Source organism: Pelodiscus sinensis, chromosome 2 (genome assembly GCF_049634645.1).
Source record: "Pelodiscus sinensis isolate JC-2024 chromosome 2, ASM4963464v1, whole genome shotgun sequence".
Lineage (NCBI taxonomy): Eukaryota > Metazoa > Chordata > Testudines > Trionychidae > Pelodiscus > Pelodiscus sinensis.
This window is the reverse complement of record NC_134712.1, coordinates 150,670,738-150,684,022: the sequence shown is the minus strand read 5'-3', so window position 1 is coordinate 150,684,022 and position 13,285 is coordinate 150,670,738. Positions and strand designations below refer to the sequence as shown.

Sequence of the window (13,285 nt, the reverse complement as noted above, 5' to 3'; positions counted from 1 at the left end):
GATTACAGCACCTCCTGCAGTTTTGGATTTGAAATACATCTGAGGGTATGTTATAAACTATGCAAGATTTCTGTACAAAACTGTCTGTTAAATGGAGAAAGAATTGATTATTGGAGAAACAGAAAATAACAAGGACTAACAATGTCTTTTCCTCTTCTTTTTCAGGAAGAACAGTTTGGAATGTACGCATTATACAGCAAGAACAAACCACAGTCAGATGCTTTGCTTACAAGCCATGGAAATGCCTTCTTTAAAGTAATTGCTATCCAGCTTCTTATTTAATGTGAATTGTATGAACATCACTCACTGCTGTGTGTTTATACAAGTAATGTTTATACATTCCTCTAATATTCCCACAGAATAAACAACGGGATTTGAGTGACAAGATGGATCTGGCTTCCTATTTACTGAAGCCTATTCAAAGAATGAGCAAATATGCTCTTCTTCTAAAAGATATGATCAAAGAGTGCACGAAGACCCAGGAGCAGGAGCTCAATGATCTCAGGGCAGCCGAAGAAATGGTGAAATTCCAGCTTCGACATGGAAATGACTTGCTTGCGATGGATGCCATTAGAGGGTGTGATGTAAGCATTTCTCAGTCCTTCCTTTCAAATATCCCTTTGGCTTTACTGCTGCAGTTTTCATTCAGAACCGGAAAGTAGTTAAGGGGCAGGTTATTTATTATTTTTGTTATGCTGAAGCAAATAAGAGTCCCAGTCACGGACCAGGATTTCATGTGCCAGGTACTGTACAAATCCAGAACAAGAAGATAGTCTGTGGCCCAAAAAGGGTGCAATCTAAGTGATATTGTACCCTTCCTCCATTCTTCTTTGGACTAGACAAAATTGGCCCAGTCTTTTCTCTTCCTAAGTAGTGTGATCATTTTCTCCAATCAGGTCAATTTGAAAGAGCAAGGACAGCTGAGGTGTCAAGATGAGTTTATTGTTTGCTGTGGAAGAAAGAAGTATTTGAGACATGTTTTCCTTTTTGAAGACCTCATCTTGTTTAGCAAAACAAAGAAGATTGACGGGGGATACGACATCTATATGTACAAACAGTCATTCAAGGTAAATTTAATCTAGCTGTAATGTTTTGGATAGCATGTACAATGCCGCCTGCCCCCTGCCCTCTGCTTAGTTTTCTGCACTGGACAGGAACCCCATCTGTTTGACAATGGTAGGTGAAGGATCACAGTTCCATTACATGGTACATTTCAAGTAGTTTACATGTGGGGGTTTTTTTAAGTTGGAAGAAATGAGAGAGACAGAAACTGATGAGTAAAATTACCCAAACATGTTTGTTTGTATAGACACTGTATCATAAATGCATGCATATCTTGCTGGAAAGGATTCCCAGAAAATCAGGTGTTTCCTGTAGACATCATTATTTTTTACATTTCTTTCATCACAACAAGAAACAGCAGAGATGTAGTCATGAACGCTCAGCCACTATTCTGACTATAGATTTGTACCTCTCTGTCTTGAAAGAGAGGTGTTCGTAGCCAGAATTTGTAACTACCCTTGGTTAGCAACACCATATATGTGAGACCCCTGATTCACCAAGGCACATAAGCATGTGCTTAACTTTAAGCATATGCTGAACTGTGTTGTTGAACTGGGACCATACATACCATTCACCCTACATACTAGACCCCAAGGAGCAGATCCTCAACTGATATAAGTTGAACTATGACAACATCCGCTAGCTGAAGATCTGCTCCCAGATATTCAGCTTCAACTTAATTCCTTGCAGTTCTCTGAACTTTTGAGGAGGCTGTGCAAAATACAACCCACAGACCAGATCTGGCCCACCACGCCATTGGATCTGGCCCACGGTCGTAGAAGGGAGACAAAGGCAGGCTCCCTGCTTGCCTCGCCCCACCCACACACTGTTCAGAAAAGCAGTTGCTGGGTCATTTCTCTTTCAGAACTATGAGCCTGGAGGGGTGGGGGAAGAAAGCTTCAGGTGCAACCCCCAGCCCCAGCACAATCCCATTGCCTGGTTTCTGGCCAGAAACCGGCCAATGGGAGCTTCCTGTTTGAATAACAGGCAGCCACGGAGCACCATGTGCCCTCCCCTCTGGCTTGTAGTTACTCTCACATGCACTTGGCCCTGCAGCCTATGCCTAGGTGGGGCAAGCTGGCTGGCTGGTTGAGAAAAGCTGAGCTGCTGGCTGGGAATCACCCAGTTAAGTATCCTGGCCAAAGCCTGCCCCTGGCACCCCAGCCCCTCCCTTCTCCAACCCTCTGCCCCCCAGTCCTGCCCCGCCTAGCCCACATACCCAAACCCTCTGCCCCCTTGCACCCAAGTCCTGTCCCAGATCCGGCACCCCAATACCTTGCCGCAGATCACTATCCCTTTGTGTCCTAGGTCGCGTCCCAAACCCTTGCACCATAATCCCCTACTCTAGGTCACAAGCCCTTCCTGTCCTAGGTCACAACCCAAACCCCTGCACTCCAGTCCAGTGCCCCAGGTTATAACTGCCTCCTTCACTCAAACTCCCTCCCAGACCCCACACTCCCTCCTGCACCCCAGTCCCTTACCCCAAGCTCCCTTTTGCTCCCAACCTCCATCCCAGACCCCACACTTCCTCCATTAATATCATGTAAGAGTGTAGCCCTCAACCACTTTCTAAATTCTCACAGTGGCCCCGCATAAACAATTATTCCCCACCCTTGTCCTAGAAATTAACACTGCCAGCTCCATGCTGCTCTTACAAGGAGGTCACATGGGAACACAACAGCGAGTGCTGTCAGGCAATTGGAAATTCAAACAGAAAAATATGTGCAACTACAAGTACAAGCTGTACTACCAAGGAATCAAGATGAAGACATTTTTCTACATCACAGAATGAGCAATGCGTAAAATTTCATTTGATTAGTTTATTATACATGTTTCCATGCAGCTGAACGTATGCTTTTTAAATATTATTTTAGACTGCTGAAATTGGGATGACAGAGAATGTTGGAGATAGTGGTCTGCGATTTGAAATCTGGTTCAGAAGGAGGAGGAAATCCCAGGACACATACATCCTTCAAGCAAACTCGACAGAAGTTAAAATTGCTTGGACCAATATCATAGGACGGATACTTTGGAGACAGGCTTTGAGAAACCGAGGTACACCAACTATTTAATTTAGAAAGAGATTGAAGGATTTAGCAATTTTTTCCTGCTAGTTCTGTAAGCAAGGCAAATTAGACATTAATGTTATGTGACTTTTACTTGTCTGCAGTCACCAAAGACTTTTTTTAAAATGCAATCTGAAAACAGCTTCTGCAAACAGCATTCCTAAAACAAATACAGCACAATAAAGTTGTCTCTATATGATTAGCAGGCTTTGGGAGGGCCCTCTAGATATGTTGCTAGCATTGTGGGCAAGCCTTAGCTTTTAAACACTAGGGTCTTGTTTACATTACCAAGTGTGATTGATAAAACTTATGTCAGCACCCAAAAGTCAATAAAACAAAAATCACCAGAGGGTGTTCACATTTATTTCCTCTGTTCACAGATGATGTCCACACTGGGGTCACCATCATCGACAGTGTGAGCAAATGCACATGACACAGGGCAGGCATTGTGGGATACTTGCAGAAGCCAGTTCTGTCAACAAAACAAACAGCACTGTCTACATGGGCTCTTTGTGGACGATAAATGGAAGGGGAAAGAAAGAGCTCTCTCCTAGGGATGGAAGTTTTTTATCACTGAAACTGAGTATTTGTCAAACAAAAGTCACATTGAAGTGTGTATGCTCCAAAAGGCAGTTTTTGGCAACAAAACTTGGTAGTGTAGACAAGAGATTATTATTGCTTACTACAACAATCTGTAACCCACTAACTCCTCTTTTTGTCCTATGACTGCAGAGATGTTAACAGACCACTCAACCTCGAATGGTCCCTTTAGAATATGGGCTAACTACTTATGCTAAACTATGTGTTCCTCCTTGCATTTTGCTGTGATGCTGGGAGTTCTTTTCCCAGATTGGAAGAAGAGCTCTTTGTAGTTCAAAAGCACATGAAGTCCCAATGGAACGGATGTAGAGTTTAGACCCAGGTATCAGAACACTTTACTTGAGCATAGGGTAGGGGTTTTTGTAGGGAAACAACAGTGGTTCAAGGGGGACACTAGATTTCTCTATGGGTCAATGGATGGGAAAACAGATACTGTTTTGTGTAGGCTAGACCCATGGTCACCAACCCATTGATCGTGATCAACTGGTCAATTGTGAGGGCACAACCAGTTGATCGCGAGGCATTTGCCCCCTCCCCCCATTTCCCCACACCTGCAAGAAGCCCCACTACCTAACTCCAGCGACAATGGAAGTAGTGCCATTTTCCTGCAGGGTGGACGGAAGTCCAGCAACTGCATGCCACTTCCGGGGGTTCTGGAAGTGCGCTGACTGCTCCCCTCCCCCAGGTCTGTGGAATGCCGGGAACTTGCTGGGGCTTGGGAGAGTCCTCAGAGGAGGCGCATGCTGGGGCTTCCCTGTTCTGTGGGAGGGAGGAGTCGTCTCCAGAGGAGGTGCGCGCTGGGGCTTCCCACCTCTGCGGGGGAGGAAGGCGGGAGGAGGCCCTGGAGGAGGCAGGTGCAGGGGACTCCCTGTCCCCTGTCCCCCACTGGCACCCTGTCCCCCACTGGCACCCTGTCCCCACCCCAGCACCCTGTCCCCTGGCCCAGCACCCATTAGCACCCTTACCCAGTACCATGTCCCCTGCTCCCACCAGCACAGTTGGGGCCACATTAGTGAGGCTTGGGGGGAGGGTTGAAGGAGGTTTTTTTTTTTTTGCATCTCACTTGTGTGGCCCCCAGCTGACTTTTCTGTGTGTCAGTGACCCCTGACTCAAAACAGATTCCCTGCCCTTCTCAGAAATAATGACAATGCAGAAACTTTTTAGGTTTGACATAGTATTTTATTTAACAATGAAGCCTGGCCAACAAACTCCCAGTTGGGGTCAAGCACCCATCTGGCCGCAACATCATAACAGTCCTGCACACACACCCCCCGAGGAATAAGGGGGCTTCTGAAAGAATGGGGTTTTTCTGACATTTGGTCCAGTCTAGACAGGTCAAATGTGGGACAAACCTCTTCCTACAGAAGAATCGGAAAAAAAAGCAGCAGTGTAGAGTGTATAAGGGCTGTGGATAGCAAGTGATGGAGAGGAGGAGAATAGAGAGGGCAGGGCTTCAAGGAAAGGGTGGGGGGCTTGGGGGAAGGATGGGGCGGTAGATCTTGGCTTGTTCTGACATTTAAAAAGTGATCTTGGATGTAAAAAGGTTGGAGACCACTGGGCTAGACGATAGAAACTGATCATTCCTTGCTATAGGTGGTGTTCCTTGGGGGAAGCTCATAATGCAGTTAGGCAATTTCAGTATTTTGGATACCAATAGAGGATTTATTACTAAAATTGGTCTGATAATTACTGATCTGAGTGTGGGTAGGTGTGGGTTCATTAGCATCCAGAACAGAGATTTCTCACCAGGCAGAGCTTTCCTGCTTTCTATATTCTATAATTCAGTGCAGTTTTTGCTTTAGAAGTGCCATTCTGTATGCTAATAGAGGTGTCTTTCTGTCGTATCTTCAATGCAGATAAGGCTCGGGATGTTTTCTTAATCCTGTCACCCTATCAACCTTGTAAGGGGGTTAGGTGTGTCTTCTCCTGTCTTTTTATTGCTTTGGTTTTGGTTCAAGCAGAGGCCCGGGTGGGAGCGGGAGTCTTCCATGAGTATTATGCCCTAGTTCCCTGAGAACACAGAGCTAGTAGGTAACACATGTTACTGGTCGCTTGTGACAAATCTTCAAGTTGGTGAGCTCTCCTCATTTGTTTTAATGTTAGAAATATCATCACAGGGAGCTCTGGTCTTTCCTGGTTTTGTTACAGGAAGTTCCAGATGTGAATTGTGAGCTTTCTTAGTCCTTAACTGAAGGACAAATTAAATCTTAAAGCAATACATCTCTCGCCTATGGATTTGTCAGGGTCCTAACTTAAATAGATGCAGACAAAACCAGTAACAAAGAAATCAAAGAGTTTGAAACAATTTCACTGCACGGTATCTGTAAGGCAAGATGGGAGAGGTGATATCTTTTATTGGCTAACTTCAATTGGTGGTAGACACTTTGAAGATTCCATAGAGCTCTTCTTCTTCAGGTCTGGGAAAGGTGCTCAGAATGTCCCAGCTAAATACCAGGTGGAACAGATTGATTGGCATAAGAAGTTACGGTATATGTTGTTATGGTATCTCTAATGTCATATTCCTACCATTTTGCAGCCATCAATAGACCAAAAAAATAGGATAAACATTTCTGATGTGAAAGTCAAACAGGGAAGGAAGGAAGAGAAGAGAAGCAACAAAAAAAAGGGGGGAGGAGCTCTAACCTTTTAGGACTTATTTATACAACATAATGAAGAAATGGGCATGATTTTGCCCCCCTTTTCAGGTTATTTTAATTTAGAAGTTAAATCCTTGACTCAGAAAAAGGAAAATTAAAAAATAGTAACTTTGGGGCAGAATGCTATTTGGTGGTAAGCATTTCTGGGGAGATGCTACAGTGTAAACTTTAACATGTGCTAGCTGGTTGATTTGAAGCTTAAACACAACCAGTATTCCATTTCCCCAAAAATGCTCTGTAGCATGAAACAGGATTCAGCAGGTGGTACTATTTTTTAATTTTATTTTTTGTGTCAGATATTTAATTGCTATAAACAAATACTGGAACAGAAGGGAAAAAATGTGCACTTTTACTTCTTTCTGATCGACTCAACCACAACCAGTTAGCAACTGTTAACATCTTCCCTGCCTTGTCTACACCAGATTTTTAGAACCTGTTGGTCCTAATAATACTTCTTTAAATGCTAGTCAAGACAAAGATCACCTGTGTCACAGTTTTGATTGGTAAATACAAACACAGATTAAGATTTCAAAACTGAAAGGCTCATTTGGCCCATGTTTTCTGACCTGTCACTAATGCAGATGCTAAGACTCTTGCACTTACCAATACAAAAAAACTTGGTAACTAAGGGTACATCTACACTAGCTCATTAGTTCGAGCTAGGTAGGGTAATGAGGGCAAGCAGAGTTGCAAATGAAGCCTGGGATTTAAATATCCTGGGCTTCATTTGCCTGTTCCCGGGCGCCGCCATTTTTAAATCCCCCATTTTTAAAAATGGCAGCACCCAGAAACATGCAAATGATCCCGGGCTTCATTTGCAACTCCGCTTGCCCTCATTACCCTACCTAGCTCAAACTAACAAGCTAGTGTAGACATACCCTGACTCTCTTAAAAAGATTTGTGTTAATATCACAGAATTCAACAAGGATTAGGGGAGGGAAATTTCCAGATTGCCCATTTTAGCAGAAGTTACAGACTACCCTGAAAAACACATTTATTGTGGGTGCCAAATTTTCCAGTCTTCCTCAGGCTGACATAGAATCATCTCATCTATTGCTTAATCAGGTCCCAGGAGAAGTATGGTTTTTTTTACAAATGTCCATACCTTGTTTCTTTAGCCCTGTCCCATGCATTGCAATGAGGGCATTAATGCTAATAAAGTTTGAAGGGGAAGGGGAGGTATGTATTCTTACACAAACATAAAGTTCTAAGTTAGCATTATAGTGAGAATTAAACTTAGGATACTAATTAGGTAATTCATAGCACTTTAATGTTGTTCTCTTTTTCTAATCCTTTTTTAATTCTCTAGCCAATCACTTCGGAATTCCTCTCAGAAATTCCTAATTCACACCACAAGAGAAGTAGTACAGTAAGCTCAGGACTGACATGAAAGGAACAGATATGAACAAAGCAGGAGGGACATAGCATATTTATTCTAAATCCACCTGTGCATTCCATGAATTAATGCTGCAGCTTTAGGAACTTTTTTCTTTCTGAGAAACAGTCTCTTAGGGATTTGGATATTTCTAAGTTCTTATAATATGTAAAGATGCTTGTACATCTTTATTTTTATTATTAAGGCTTGCTGTATATGTGTATGGTTAGTTTCCATTTGTCTCTGTTATTTTGTAAATATCCCTTCAAAGATCATATGCCTGATGAATGGTGATAACTGTACTCTCAGATTCGTTTACCTTACTGCATTTTTAGTAGAATAGTTCCCAGCCACTTTGAGATACTTTGCTACCAGACTAAGGCTTTGAAGTACCAGTCAGTGCCTACTACTTCTATTCATCTGTGTGCACTTTAATCCACAGTTATTAGAGAAACAATAAATCCATTTATACTGCAGACCAGGGGTTAATTAATGACACGTAAGGTATTAAAAAGAAAGCAAGTCTTATATTCTTGGATTATTTTGTGGCACCTTAAGCCTCCACTCCCCCAATATGCTATAAAATCTCCAGGCCCAATGGGTGGGGAGCGGCTCTGGAATTTTGCCCTGCAGCAGGGTGGTGGGATTAGGGATCTGAGGGCTCTGGGCTTCAGCTGTGGGGAGTAGGTTTATACATGGTGTGTGCGCTGCGGATTGGGGCACTCCAGGACTCAGGTCTTCAGTCCCGGGTGATGCACCAGGGCTTCAGCCCTGTGGTGGGGAGGGGCACCAGGCTTGGAGCTTGGGGCCTGCTGGGGCTCCCTCTACATTTGAAAATACTTACGTGGCACCATACTGTGGATGACTCCAGCTGAATGTGAGCTCTAGTCTAGAAGAAAGGGGAACTATCTGTGCACAATGAAACCTTTGAACAAACTGAGCCTTTATACAAGCCACTTATTTAACTTATAAGGATAATCTGTAGGGAACTGGAAGCAGAGGCATATGAGAGATCACTGAGTGCTAGAAATAAAGCCACTGAGGAGTGAGGGCTGATGGGTACAATTCCTCAGGCTTCCATGTGCTGGAGGGACAAATCCTTCTCCTTGAGATAAAAGAGGTTCAATGAAAGCTTATATTTCTATTCCACTTGCTTTAACGTGGAGGCCTTGTATACACTGGAGCTTACGGCAGTATTTATGTTTCTCAGCGGTGTGAATAAGCTATCCCACCACCACCTCTGACCAGTGCAAGTTACACTGACCTAAGCACCAATGTCAGTGAGAGAGCTTCTTCTGCCAACACGTGTACTGCCACTTCTGGGGACTGGGGTAATTAAGGTGACAGGAGACCTCTCTCCCATGAGCTAAAAGAATCTGCACTAGCATGTAGTCTGACCTGCTCAAGCTACCAGTGTCTGGCTGGCTCCAGAGCTCAAGTGTTTGCAGCTGAAAAATGCTTTTCTCTCCTGTAGGGAGTTAGTGATCTACAGCAGAGAGCACTGGAAAGATAAAAATATTGTTGTCCTCCCATAGCAGCATCACTAAAACACCAAATGGGTTTCTGACATTTTTCATGTGTGCATTTTTTCCCTTTAGAACTCAGAATGCAAGAAATGGTGTCAATGGGAATAGGCAATAAACCTTTCATGGATATCAAGCCTAGTGACGCAGCCATAAGCGACCGAGCAATCGATTACATTATGAAGGGAACAGGTACAGTCTACTATCCACATTCCATTAATGGTCAACCTTCCCACTCTCCAGTTGGTCTTCACTGATTGCTTCATGCTCTTAAAAAAAAATTGATGGTAACATATTTCTGCATAGAATTGATCTTACTTTTGTATCAGTGTAGTAGATTTAGTATCTAATTTCTGTTGTTAAGCTCATAGAATTTTGGCAATACAGACTTCAAAGTGTATTCAGTCTCTCCTTGTCAGAAAATCTGGGGAGCATGCAGGCAGCAGAGGGCTGAACATATGGACTTTCCAAAAGTCAGTTCAATAATGTTTTAATTCAAGTAGAAGTTGTAGTAGTAGAAGATGACAGATGAATTGTAATAGGCTAACTCAGTACTGTTTTATTTTGTGTTCAAAAGAGCATTTCCTCTTATTCACCTTGTTCTTTTCCAGTGATAAAGGTTTTTGTTTGCTTGTAGAATCGAGATCTCGAGCATCAATAGCAGTGTCTTCATTTGACCACTCCACTCCATTTAAAAGGCCGCATTCCACTATCTCAAACAGTAGCACATCTTCTTCAAGCAGCCAGTCCTCTTCTTCCATTTTGGGTTCACTGAACCTGCATGTGTATTCCAGCCCACCTCATCCAGGCTTACTAGGACCACCCTTCTACCAATGGTCCTATGATATTAGAACCTGCATTGAGGAAGATGAGCTGGAGCAGGAAACTGGCAGTCAGCCTTCAATGAGTAAGTGACTATCAGTATCTGTGTTACAAAGGGATTTGTAAGGATTTGGGACATGGCAAGTTGTTCTGGTTCTAATCTGCATCTTGACAGATCAGCACACACAAAGTACAATACATTGGGGCTATGTGATTTATGTCTCCAAGCTGTGCCTTTTAGTCCCTCACATTTATCATATTTCTAGTTCTAGGTAGCCAGGGGCGGATGAGAGTGCCGCGGAGCCCAGGGCAGTGAAATTTCGCGGGGCCCCTCCTTTGATATGGCGCATGCGCCGTGGTGCCACAGCGCATGCGTGGGGCCTCAAGAAGCACGGGGCCCAGGACAGCCACCCTGCTCGCCCTGCCCTAAATTCGCCACTGTAGGTAGCAATAATCATGGCTGCTCCTACTGCTCTCTAGAGCCATTGCTGTCACTCGGGGGATGATAAGTAGTGCCTCTGCAAGTTGTTACGGTAAACTTTTCATTTTCACAGCTCTTTAAATACATGAACCAAATAAGAGAGAGAATCGTGACACTGACTGAATCACTGCACAGGCTCCTTAGAGCAAGGAAATCTTAGCCTTCCTCTAAGCTTGTTGTGTGTGTCTGTCTGTGTGTCCACATGCACCCTCAGTCCAATGCCCACATCCATGGAGAAGGCTATTAGGATGGTGGCTTTTATCAAGAAGGGCATATACAGCTAAGGAAATTGTCTATACCAAACTGATTAGGCCACATACAGAGTATGGTGTTCAGTCTGTATAGGTAGCCGTCCTAAAATGTTAGAAACTGAGAGATGTGTTGTCTTTAAATGTGTAAAGCTGTTGGACTGCAGGCCTAGACAGAGTCTTAACTTCACGTGCTTTCTTCCCATTATAGTCACAGAGAGTTCAGAGTCATCCCAGTGCACTTCAGGTGAAAGTATGAGTTGCTTTAGTAGTTCTGCTCATCCTGGATTGTCCCAGCTCTCTACAGACACATTCTTGGATGAAGGTGCTTCAAATCCTGACTCTAAGCCACCTTCCCAGTGCACATCTCCTGCGCTCCCTGAGAAGAATCCTAGATCAAAACACACCAACCAGTATGTCACAGCGGTAAGTGTTTCTCTCTTTAGCCCACAAGTCATACAAAAAGTCTTCATTGATTTCACTTATACTGATTACCACTAATTTTACCAATATGGCGATACCAAACTTAACTGTTATCTAAGGCCCTGATTATCGGGACTTGATCTGTGCATACTTTACAATGAACTCAGACTCTTGGAGGCAAACTCTGCTGTCAGTTACACCCATGCAACCTGTTGGCTTCCTTTGGGTTGCATAACTGTAATATGCTGCATAGTTGCAATGATGACCCCAGTGAGGTCATATGAGTGTCACCTGTTGCCAGCCACCACATTCACGTTAAAAGCCTTTTCCTGGTCCAAATGCTACTTTCAATTGCAGTTCTACTCTGAGTTCTGCAGAATTACTGTGCCGTACACTGGTGTAACTGAGAACAGAATTTGGCCCACTTACGCTAAGTGCACTGAACTGCCAGGACATCAGAAGGTCAACATACCTTTTGTTTTTATGTAAGTGGAATGTGTTTATATTGGCCATACTCTGCTGCCCTTCGTCATGTTGTACCTTATTCTGTGAATAGTCATATTGATTTTAATGGTGCTTCTTGTGGAGTAAGTCCCTACTCAGTGTAAATGTGGCAGAATCTGTCCTTATGGATTTGGAGTAAGCACTTAAAATAGGATGACACAAACAAATGAAGCGCCTCTTGCTCTGTAAGCTAGAATAGAAGCTGCACTGTCTTTGACAGTGGTGGCTAAAAGTGACATTTGAGCAGTCAATAAACAGTGCTGGAATTGGCAGCTGTATCTCTTGTCCTGCTGTTGTGAAAAGTCTTCAGTACCCCTCACAAAAGAATTTCCAGCTGCAGGAGTACAACCCAGTCTAGATCCTCCCCAACCCAAAGAGGCACCCACGTAAAACCGTGAGAATGAAACCCCAGACTCACTTTAACACCTTGCTCTGACTGCCACTCCAGATATAGCCTGGCACCCTAAAGAAAGTAGGGATACACTGCAACAGCCACTTCTCACTCACTCACTGAGTGACAAAGATTATATGCAATCTCTGCACTCCTCCCAGAATCTGTAACACCCTGAAGTCTGGAGCCAACACCCATCAGAATTGCAGGTGCCCTTAAAATTTACAGGCAAATAAAGAATAGAGCTTCCTTTTGTCAGCATTACTAATAAAAATTAGTTATAATAGAGGACAAAAGGCTAGAGGATGCTACCCAACAGGATATGCAGTCAGCAAAGTATCCTCAAGGTCCTAAATGTCACTTAGTTACATGCCAACTTGAAAAAAATAAAGTTAGAACACAATAAATATAGGTTATTAATGTTGGTACATTAAGGTAAGGTGATTTAAGGGAGAGGTTCACATAGCTAGAACTTGTAAAGTTAAAACAATTAGGAAGTAAAGTGCATGGTGCTACTAGAGTTAGGATTAGTGAGAGCAACCACCTTTTTAAGGTTCATGTTCCTGGTGCTTCAATACTACAGTATATACTGTGTGATTTCATGTAATTTATAATGAAAATCCCTGTTTACTCAAGGACATTAATGACAACATGATCCCTTCTTGGAGCCATGTGAGGCTGGTTCTGTTTACAAATACCTATGCTATATTCCCAGGTAATCCTACAGATTTCAACGGGGATAAATAAAATCCACCATGATATATCAAGAATTAGACTGGCACAGTGCAAACACCTACCTACTTTGCTTTATGCAAAGTTGGATGCAGGAGTGCAAATCAAGGGTTGTGTGTGTACATGGTTGGATGGTAATCTATGTAGTCCCACAAGTACATAAATTGGAATGTATGACTATCTAACCATAATGCACACACAGGAAAACACATTTGTATGTGCATAGATGCACAACTAGCTACGGTCTCAGAATACGGCCCTAAATCAACTAAGGAAATGAACAAACTAAAACTCTTACTGATTCAAAGTATTATATTGTTCTATATGGAAACAGGAAGTCACAGAATATAGGCCACATTTTCCTACCAATGGAACACACAGCCAAAACAGTATAACACAGC

The 13,285-nt window shown here is 43.2% G+C and overlaps 1 protein-coding gene across 3 annotated transcripts in view; it reads left to right on the top strand.

Annotated features, from left to right (window-relative positions):
- Positions 1-13,285, top strand: part of PLEKHG4B (pleckstrin homology and RhoGEF domain containing G4B) — a 190,968-nt gene that overhangs the window by 172,026 nt on the left and 5,657 nt on the right. For all 3 annotated transcript variants that reach the window (XM_006114213.4, XM_006114212.4, XM_075921637.1), the window contains exons 18-24: positions 166-255; positions 360-584; positions 897-1,067; positions 2,937-3,117; positions 9,359-9,475; positions 9,921-10,190; positions 11,046-11,260. In XM_006114213.4, the coding sequence (XP_006114275.2) occupies positions 166-255; positions 360-584; positions 897-1,067; positions 2,937-3,117; positions 9,359-9,475; positions 9,921-10,190; positions 11,046-11,260 (1,269 nt within the window). The remainder of the gene's footprint in view (positions 1-165; positions 256-359; positions 585-896; positions 1,068-2,936; positions 3,118-9,358; positions 9,476-9,920; positions 10,191-11,045; positions 11,261-13,285) is intronic.